Source organism: Dendrobates tinctorius, unplaced genomic scaffold, assembly GCF_039654945.1.
Source record: "Dendrobates tinctorius isolate UK_male_01 unplaced genomic scaffold, ASM3965494v1 ptg000138l, whole genome shotgun sequence".
NCBI lineage: Eukaryota > Metazoa > Chordata > Amphibia > Anura > Dendrobatidae > Dendrobates > Dendrobates tinctorius.
In genome coordinates, this window is record NW_027361806.1 from 23,249,403 (window position 1) to 23,260,391 (window position 10,989).

General features: G+C 47.3%; 1 protein-coding gene across 1 annotated transcript in view; it reads left to right on the plus strand.

The window, feature by feature from the left end:
• The window catches only part of GIPC2 (GIPC PDZ domain containing family member 2), a 97,690-nt gene that overhangs the window by 22,352 nt on the left and 64,349 nt on the right, over window positions 1-10,989 (plus strand). Inside the window, exon 2 of the mRNA XM_073544868.1 lies at window positions 7,062-7,247. Within this exon, the coding sequence (XP_073400969.1) occupies window positions 7,062-7,247 (186 nt within the window). The remainder of the gene's footprint in view (window positions 1-7,061; window positions 7,248-10,989) is intronic.

The following is a 10,989-nucleotide window of genomic DNA, read 5'->3' on the forward strand; positions in this document are numbered from 1 at the left end:
GCGGCACAGTTTTGGTCGAGGGATGGTTTTTTAAGTAGTGGATGTATGATGGCATGCTTAAATGAGGAGGGAAAAATACCAGAAGAGAGAGAGAGGTTAAATATTTTAGTTAGTTGAGGGGTGACAGCAGGGGAAAGGGACTGGAGCAGATGTGACGGAAATGGGTCACTGGTGCAAGTGGTTGGGCGAGAAGATGCAAGGAGCCTGCTTACTTCTTCTTCTGTGACTGGTTCAAAATCAGAGAGTGAGCTAAATGCAGTGGGGGAGGGAGGACAGTGCATGGTATGAGGTGATTGGGAGATAATTTCCTGTCGGATCTGGTCAATTTTTTCTTTGAAGTAATTGGCCAGATCGTCAGCTCGGAGCTCCGTGGTTGGGGCCTGTACTCTTGGGTTGAGTAGAGAATGAAAAGTGTCAAAGAGACGTTTCGGGTTATTGGACAGTGACGTGATGAGGGTGTTGAAATAGGCTTGTTTGGAGATGTGAAGGGCAGTGTTGTATGTTCTAAGCATAAACTTAAAATGGATGAAATCTTCGTTTAGATTGGATTTTCTCCACAGACGTTCGGCGCACCTGGAGCACCGCTGCAGGAAACGTGTTTGCACCGTGTGCCAGGGTTGTCGCCGTCTGCGTTGTGGTGTTCTATTTATAGGGGGTGCAAATTCATCCAGGGCACTTTGAAGTGTTTCATTGTAATGCTTCAATGCAGAATCAGGACATGAGAGGGAGGAGATAGGGGCCAATGAAGACTGCAAGTTCTTCAGAAGTTTCTGGGTGTTAATGGCCTGTATGTTTCTATAAGTCTGGACAGTGGGGGTGACCTGAGCAGCCTGGCAGTTCTTGATAGAGAATGAAAGAAGGTTGTGGTCAGAGAGCGGGAGAGGGGAGTTTGCAAAATCATCCACTGCACAAAGCCGAGAGAAGACCAAATCAAGGGAATTTCCATCTTCATGCGTTGGAGAATTAGTAAGCTGTGAAAGGCCAAATGAGGAGGTTAGAGATAAAAGGTGAGTAGCAGATGGTGAGAGGGGAAGAGCAATGGGGATGTTGAAATCGCCCATGAGGAGGGTAGGGATGTCACAGGAGAGAAAATGTGGAAGCCAAGTGGCAAAATGATCCAGGAACTGATGGGGGGGCCGGGAGGACGATACACCACCGCCACTCGCATGGAGAAGGGGGTGTAGAGTCTGACGGCATGGACCTCAAAAGAAAGGAAGACAAGTGAGGGTAGTTGAGGGATAACTTGAAATGTACACTTTGGTGATAGGAGCAGACCAACGCCTCCACCTGCTCTATTGTCTGATCTTGGGGTATGAGAATAAAAAAGGGGAAAGAAAACAAACACACGATATTTGTATATAATGCAATAATCTCAACAAAGTATAAAATAATGAAAAATTTTTTTTTCAAAAGTGTTATAGAACTAATCCACTAAACGAAGGATGGCAAACCATCCGGATATAAATAAGAAAAAATTCAAAGATGGATTGGAATAAAGAATCCACAGGATAAAAAAGGTGTAACAATGTTGGTAATAAAATAATAATAATAATAATAAATAACACAATCTGTTAAAAATAAAAATGCCTTTATTGAAATATTGGCACAACAATTGAGTGCATTAAAAATATATATATGTATATAATAAAATAAAATATACAACCACATAAGCAATATATTTATGGACAATGGAAAAACCAATCCGTAACAAAAGGCTTAATTAATAATCCAGGTACAAAAAGTGTTCTCACACAACCCATATAGCGCCAATTGGCTTACAGGTATTTCATATTTTGTGTTTTGGTGCACACGCCTTTTGGCGATTCGAAAAAATTTCTTTTGCACAACTGCACTTTTTGCACTTTGGGCACATTTATTAGATATTTTGAGTCACTTTATTTATGCACTTTTTGTACCTGGATTATTAATTAAGCCTTTTGTTACGGATTGGTTTTTCCATTGTCCATAAATATATTGCTTATGTGGTTGTATATTTTATTTTATTATATACATATATATATATATTTTTAATGCACTCCATTGTTGTGCCAATATTTCAATAAAGGCATTTTTATTTTTAACAGATTGTGTTATTGTATTATTATTGTTATTATTTTATTACCAACATTGTTACACCTTTTTTATCCTGTGGATTCTTTATTCCAATCCATCTTTGAATTTTTTCTTACTTGGGGTATGAGAGAAGTGTAGTCCCCCGAATGAAAGAGCAGCAGCAGTAGTAGTGTCTGACTGCTGGATCCAGGTTTCAGTAAGAGCCAGGAGGTTAAGAGAATTAGAGAGGAAAAAGTCATGAATGAAGGAGAGTTTGTTACACACTGAGCGGGAATTCCAAAGTACACAATTAAGAGAGACAGATCGCAGGCAGGGAATATTGATAAGATTAGAGGGGTTTCTGTGTGTAGCAGATGGGGGGTTTGACTTTCTATAACATGGGGGACCAGGGTTGGGAGCAATGTCTCCTGCGACTAGGAGAAGGAGGATAGAAAGAGTGAGCAGATGGTTAAGTGATTTGTGAGAGCGTCTCTTATGTTGAATGGTGGGACTGACTGGATCTGTGCTGAGTAGCAATGTGAAAAGAGCATGAGTGCTATACATAGGAGAGGAAAGGAGTGAGGGGCCAATATGGATGGAGTGTAGAGAGTTAATGGCACGTTACAAACAATTCTAGCTTAAATTCTATCTAAAATTTGTAATTCTAAGTGCAATTCTCAATTCAAAGTGCTATTCTCTAACACATTTTTCTCTCATTTTCCTTCTCTAGGACACATTTATTTTTCTACTTTCACTGTCTCTTCTAGACGCAAGACACTGACCGCAAGTACCTGGTCCGTCACCTGTCTACTTTCAATTCTTTATTCACATCACTCATCTCTAGATCAGACATTCCTAATTCTTCTATAAAAGCCATTTCTCAGTTACTAATACTCTTGTAAAACACATTATCAAATACTTCACAGTAAAACATTCAACAGTTATTCTTGTAAGTGCTGGACACCGCTCCCAGCCGGGATCTCTTGCAGTGCCCTTTGAGGTAGACATCATCTTCGAAAAGTGTCCATGCAAAAACATTATCTTCGCAAAGTGTCGCTATATATAAAACTTGACATTTTCTTTGCAAAGTGTCTTTATATGTAAAACCAAGAGAGGGCACCTAAAGAGGCGCAACTATTTACAATAAAAGTTTTTGGATCGCTCCAAGTTCATGATCACTAGTTCAAAATTGAAGAACGCTGCCAATCAAAACAGGGCAACTAAAGGTGCTACCAGAAAAACATGATAGCAAAAATAGAAAAAGACACAACTGGTGCAAACAAACCCTCCTGGGTAACGAGAATTTTGTAAAGTGTTTACTTGTGTTCCCCTCCTGGGGTTCTGGAAGCTGAACTGGAACTGTTCTCATTCTGATTCTGGTTTCTTGCAACAGGGCCTTGAAACTGTGGCAAATGGAACCCATGATGTATCTCAACGCCCATCATCTGCTCTTCCACAATAGGTGACTCCGTTGCTCTTGTACGAGGTCTGGCTCCTAGAGCCTCCGCAGCTTGTCGGCTCTGACAAGCCACTGCCTAGGGACTTTGCAGTGAAGGAATCCCGAGATCACCGTCCCAAAACGATCCAGACCCCCCTCTGGCCTGTAAATGTCGGATCGGGCATGCCGGCTCTAACCGTACCCATAGCAGCATGGTCCTCCTCCTCCCCATCAACCCATTAGGAAGGCCGGGGTATATACCTAGGAGTTCCCGGCGGTGCGGCCTCTGCTCCAGTGCAGGCGTGGTGGTAGCGGGCACTGCCCGGTGAGACACCGGGTACGGCGGTGGAGCCCATGGCAGCTCCGGTTCCGCGGGGGTCGCTGGTGGGACCTGCGCAGCCGTGCCAGGTCCGGGCAGGAGCTTCTCTTCCTCCGCTTCAGCTCCCTGGGCTGTATACAACTCCTCCGGTATCAGCGGCAAAGAGGGGACAGTATACATTGCCGATGGCATGGCAACGGCTCCAAGCTCCGCAAGGTCTGCCGGGAAAAGATCTGGTGCAGCAGCGGCGGGTACCGGTGTCGCGGGTACCGCAGGTGCAGGCCCCTCCCGGGCGCGCTGCAGGTTCCATAGCTCTTCTCGCCTCAGTCGCAGGCGGCGCGTCAGCTGGATAAACTCGTCCTCCAACTGTTGATGATTCATCCTTGATATCGGGTCGGAGCCTTCAGCCATGGCGCCGAAGAGATCCGTTTCTCCGCGCTCCGCAGGCCTCCTTTCCTCACTCTCCAAAATGGTGTTCTGGCGTTCTTCCTGCCTCAGCCCCTTTCCCGCCACTGGCTTCTTCTGCCCCTCCTTCCTGGGGCGGCGTCTTCCAGCGCCTCCATACCAATCCAGTATACGAACCCCTCGGGGGGTGGGCCATGTCGCTATCACATAGTAATTCAAGCAGGTAAGGCCCAATACTCTTCGCGGTCTTTTCCTAGGACCTCCCATCTCTTCACGCCCTTCTTCTCCGCGCCAGCGGCCATTTCTAAGGTCCATTTTACAGTCTATTAAATCAGGTCTTCTGCACATTTTCAAAAGCACAAAGTCTCACAAATTTCAGGCGCACAGAACCCGATGGCATCGGGTCTCGTCATCCTGTTCGTGACGCCAAAATTGGGTCGCCCTCCCAGGACTGTGGGGTACTCTGTACCGGGCCGGTGACAGTGGGATGTGTCACAGCGGCGGTGACCCGGTCCGTGGCCCTGGGCGCCCAAATCAATGGTAGTTTGTAGTTAGTGTAGTTTAAGTGGAATGGAATAGTACGTGACGCCACCTGTGGTGTTTTGCAAGCAAGATGTTAAGCCAACGCTGCGTGCAGATCCTCTGGGGCTGATGGTGTGTTGCAGCATTGATGGTGTAGCTCCCCACAGGTGAAGCTGTAACCCCAGGGCAGTGTATAGGCGCAGGCGGTGTGAGGAATGTTGGTACCCAGATGTAGCAGTGCTGATGGCGTTGGCGCACAAGTGAATGGAGGACACCAGGGCTTGTAGTTCCAAAGCTTTACTCACAGTTGGTGGTACACACTGGCGCCTGCCTCCGTGCCGTGTCCTCCGGGGTAGAGACTCAATCAACCTCCCGGGCAAGTCAGGCTTCTCCTCTCCAACAGTCCGCCAACATGTACCTTCCCTGAACGACTCCTCTATTGCGCCTTTTAGTGTGAAGAGCTCCAGTACCGTGGTACTCTGAAGTTCCTCCTGTCAGATGTTCCTAACAACTCTCCTTGTACGGCAGACAGCTGTAGCCTACTTCGGGGACTCCCTTTATCCTGAGTCCCGGCTCTCTATACAGATGCTGTTGTGCCCCAAGTCTTGGATGGGAGTAGTGCATTTACAGCCAACTACTCCACCGGTGTCTGCTGCAGAACCATAAGTGTCCATACAACCCCTGGGACCCCGGCCTTGCGCTTAGAACCTATAGGCAGGGTTCCTCTTCCAACTCACAACTCCTCTCTGTTCTCCTACTCCTTTGTTCCGCGCTGTTCCTTCTCTCTTATGGAAGCTTAGGTTGCAGTTCTACGTCTTTCTCCTTCTGTTCCTTTCCTAGGGAGCTCGTTCCACTAAGACCAGTCCTCAGCCTCGCCTGACTGACTGCCTTCCTCCGCCTTGAGCTCCCCTCAGGCTGACCTCCAGACTGACCTGTAATTCTAAACTTTCCCATTCTTTTATATCTAACTCCACCCACCTCCCAGCACATCTCGTGTTACGAAGCAAGGACCCACGAAAGGTGCTCTGCTATCCTCTAAGCGTGGAGCCGCAATCTGGTCCATTGCTGAACTATCCTGTGTGTGCAGGTGTTGGAGAGTGGAAAGGAGTTCCCAACTTACCTTGGTGGTGGGGCACCACACCTTAGGAGAAGGTGCAGTACCTCTGTGGCGACTGAGCCTCAGGGGCGCCACAGTAACGTGTGGAGTACTTACTGCCACACCAGGGTCTTCAGGTCCTCCCCTCTGCGTGTGGTTTTATGCACCTGCAGGCTTTATCTCTGACTTTTAGTTGCTGCTATGATGTCTACTTTACACAGCATTTGGATAAGACAAAAACACTTACTAGAAACCTAGAGCATAGGTTTCATTAGACATCTACATACACTAAGCAGTACTGTGAATCCAGCACTTGCATCATAACAAACAGTTTCCTAAATGAATAAGTAGGATGGAGCGCATTATAAAGCAGTACTGAGCAGTATAGCTTGAATCTATCACTGGGGTGAGATAAAACAGTTACTAGAACGCAGCTGTGGCATGGAAGACATTGGCAATGAAGCAGTGAAACTGTAAACCCAGCACTGATGTGAAGGTAAACATTTTCTATAAAGCAGCAGCAGCATGGATGACATTATACAGCAGTTTTGAACAATTTAGCCTAAATGTAACACTGGGGTGAGATAAAACGGTTATTAGAATGCAGCTGTGACATAGAGGACATTGTCAATAATGAGCAGTGAAACCTTAAATCCAGCAGTGAGGTGAAGGGAAACACTTTCTAGAAAGCATCAGCAGTATGGAGGACATTATACAGCAATACTCAGTAGTGTAGCTGTGAATCCAACAATGGATTATGTTAAAACACTTACTAGAAAATAGAAGCATCATGTAGGATGCATTATACAGAAGTACTAAGTCATGTAGCTGTGAATCCAACACTGGCGTGAGAGAAAAACACTTATTAGAAGGCAGCAGTCTAACCTATTTATGCCTTTCCTTGTTTGTGCCTCTCTCTGCTCCCCCTTTCTCCTGACAAATCCTCTGTCACTACAGCACCATCACCCGGAGTTATTCACCAGTTTCTGGGATGTGGACAAGAGTGACCAGACAAATAAGTACTTTCCTTGTTTCTGCCCCAAAGTGGGAGTTTCTAGAATGTTTCCTGGGGGTTGGGTCACAGTTGGGGCTTAAAAATGTCTTAAGAATTCCAATATTGGGAGGAAGCTTCTCTGTACAGATAGCCAGCCAGCATCTACAAATCTACCATTATGAGGTGTACTTAATTATACGACTTTTAATCCTTTTTCTATGTGTTCTCTCTTCAGATTTTATTCTGCACCTTGAATACCCATAGAATCGACATGGATAAGCTCCTAGGGGGGCAGATCGGCCTGGAAGACTTCATCTTTGCCCACATAAAAGGTTCAAAGAAGGAAGTCGAAGTATTGAAGTCAGACGATGCTTTGGGGTTGACTATTACGGACAACGGGGCGGGAATTGCTTTTATAAAGGTAAAGTTTTATGAATTGTTATTTTTTGTGTGTTTTATGCTTTTTTTTCTTGACTGAAATAAACCCTTAGAGGAGGATTTATATTCCTGGTGTATAATTTTACTTTGTGAGGTTAGTGACAGGCCCTGGTTACTAATAATTTGCATGTTAATCAAGAGGATGATGGCTGCCAAAGCGCTGTGACAGAGTCACGGGTGAAGTGATGGAGGGGAGATACGTGTAACTGAGCATGATGGCGTCAGTGATGTGAAACCACAATAGTTTCCTCCAGCACACTGTGTGTTGGGACGGTTTATATAAAGTTATATGATGGGCTTGTTTTAGTGGACCGCCATAGAGCGGGTGGGAGGAGGTCCAGGTATCTCCCCTGCAGTCCTTACAGGACCTGTGTGATGTCAGGATCATGTGATCAGTCATATGATGGAGGGATCACAAGGTCTGGGCTTAAATGGCTGACCGCCAAAGCCTTCAGTGTTCAGTGCTTCCTGGAGAGATTTTACTCCAGAAAAGTGTGTGCTAACCAAACCAGATCTTCTCCCACTTTGCACTGATGAGGGGCAGTACCCCGAAACACAGTGTCTGCAAATGGAGATTCTGGCTTGGCTTTTATCCTAAGTCATGTAACTAGGCTCGTTAAAGGGTCAACATTGACTTTTAGGATTGCTACCTCCAATAGGTGGCACTAGAGTTCTAGTCCTCTTCCTCTCTGAAGAGACAATTTGCATAATTAGCTAATCTGAACCAGGGACATTGCTGCCTGTGAGCGGGCTGATCCCGCTAGGAAAAGGACTGTTTCTTTTTGTTTCTTTGTGTTACTGTTTTGCCCAGAGGGCTGTCTGTTGTGATTGGGTCACCGAGGAGGAGAGCAAGCCCAAGCTAAGGCCTGTTTCACACTTCCGTTTTTGTGTCCGCCAAACGGATCCGTTTCCGTTTTTTTGACGGAAACTGATGCAAACGGGTCCGTTTTTAAAAAAACGGATCCGTTTTTTTGACGGATCCGCGGTAACCACTAATGGAAGTCTATGGGACAAAAAAAACGGATCCTGCAAAAAAAGGCGGATCCGTTTTTTTACGGAAACCAACGGATTTTGACGGATTTGAAAAAACGGAAGTGTGAAACAGGCCTAAGCCACAGAAAACCAGAGAGGTTGATAACTAAGCGGATGCAGACCCCTGATCCTATCCACACAACTAGCAGTAGCCGTGGAGCGTACCTATGATGATCCTAGACGCCTCGGCACAGCCGGAGAGCTAACTAAGCCTAAAGCAAGAAAGGGGAAATCTAAACTGCCCCAGAGCAGACCCCAGAGGAATAGATAGCCCCCAAACATATATTGTCGGTGAGACAAGGTGAAAACACAGAGGCAGGAAAATAGACTGCGCAAATGATGGGGCCACACTGACTAGACAGGACAGGAAAGCAAAGGAAAGATGCTGTCTGCAATCATGTAAAAAAAACCCTGCAAAAAAAGTCCAACACGTCTGATGCAAAAAATACTGAAGTCGCACGACTTCGCCCACTATATCAGCACTCTGGTATATTCTGAAAGCAGAGCAAAAAGAGCACAATCTAATAAGGGACAAAAACAAACTGGCACAAGCAGTAACATATGGATGGTGATTCGGCACAGCCCCAGCCGGAGCTGGTTGACCACACAAAACTGAAATAGACAAAACCCGATCAAATGTGAACAATAGCAAAAGAACACTTAGCTGAGCATGCAGGACTGAGCTGGAAACGAAGACCTTAGGAGGCAGGAAAAAAATCACCAGCAGGGATAGAGGAAGTCGGCTGTCTTAAATCCCAGTCTGAAACCCCAGATCTCCAATCGTCATCCTCATTATTATCAGGTGGCAAGTCCTCTGTTAATCAGATCGGCTCCATTACCTCCAGTAACCACCAGAGGGAGCCCAGAAAGAGAACTCCCAACCCCTCTGTCAATTTGACCAGCTCCACTACCTTCAGTAGTAACCAGAGGTAGGCCAGAAAGCGAATTCACAACAGCTGTCTTTACTTTCCCAGCTTGGTTTAAGCCGTTGCAATAAACCAAGCATTTTCTTAAAGAGACAGTGTTCCAGTTTTACCTCTGTGTCCAGCCGAGTGATCCGCTCTACCACACCGCGAACGTGGCATAATAGCGTATCACATGTTCAGACACAAGTTGGTTTATTACCAGATTACAAGGATTAAGATCTTAGTTGTATTTATTGCACTTTACCCAGGTGAAGGACGGGCGCAGCGAGTGAGCGATAGCATCACACTATGCAGTATTATATACGTCACGTCAGTAACTAGTACCTGAGGAGCAGAAATTACCCGGGTGTTGGACACTGTCAGCTGCTAGTCAGTATAGTGACGCATGGTATTGTGAGTTCATGTGGCCATACACCATAGGTCCCAACCCTCCCGATTCCCGCAGGACAGTCCCGATTTTGGGGCCGTATCCCGCCGTCCCAGCCGGGAAGCTATCTATCGCGGTGGCCGGTGTATGCCCGCAAAATACAGCACTGTGCTCAGTGGCATAGCGTGGGGGGGGCGGTCCGCCCCAGGGGGCACGTGTGTGGGGGCGGCGCGGCAGCATGACAGTTCCTCAGCTGCTTTTAGGAAAGGCCCCAGCAGCCGTGTTAAGGTAACACTATATGACTACATTACCCATCATGCCTCGGGCGCGTGTTACTGGTATGACCCCGCTGCAGCGCTGTAGATTGGCAGTCACATGACCGTGGGATCTGCCGAGGCTCCGGCTGTCACATGCCCAAATAGTGAGCGGAGCGGCCGCACAGCACGGAGCATGTGGCCAACAGGGTGTCGTGGTCCGGCCAGGAACAGCTGGAGGAGGCCGGGGAGAGCACGTCACTGCTGAACGGAGCCGGCAACCGGCAGGTGAGGGCGGGAGGAGGGATACTGGGAATTGAGGGGCTGTGCAGATAGGGGGCCACGGCGAGGCTGTGCAGGGGAGGACATGAAGGGGGGGCTCTGTAGGGGACGTGGGGGGCTGTGCAGGGGAGGACGTGGGGGGGCTCTGTAGGGAGAGGACATGGGGAGGCTGTGCAGGAGAGGACATGGGGCTCTGTAGGGGGAGGACATGGGGGGTGGGCTGTGTATGGGAGAACATGGGGGCTCTGTAGGAGGGACACGGGGGGGCTGTGAGGGGGAGGACATGGGGGGCTGTGCTGGGGGGGTACATGGGGAGGCTGTGCAAGGGGAGAACATGAGGGCTCTGTAGGGAGTGCACTGTGGGTCTGTGCAGGGGGAGGACACGTGGGCCTCCTTACACTGTTTTATGGTGCGGCTCTCGGCAGGGCCGTGGTGGAGGTTCAGTAGGGTCATCAAGCTAATAAATAAAAAAAATATATATATATATATATATATATATATATATATATATATATATATATATATATAATGAGAGAGGGCTGCAAGAAGATGAAAGTATAGAAATTTAGAAATAATAACAGCCGAGTTAGTAGCAGACTAAAAATTAGATCTTTGAGTGTAGTGTGGGCTCTTCGGATGCTTCCGGATTATCAACGACCAAAGGGGCGGCAAATTTTTCGACCGCCCCGGGCGCCACAAACAGTGGCTACGCCACTGACTGTGCTCTGCGCCGCACATCACGTTCCACTGGAAGTGACGTGCTGTAAGCTGACCGCTGGAAATGACTGCTGACCTCATTTCCGGCGGACAGCTTATAGCATGTCACCTCAGGAGGAGGTAATCGTTCGGGACTCCGCAGGAGGA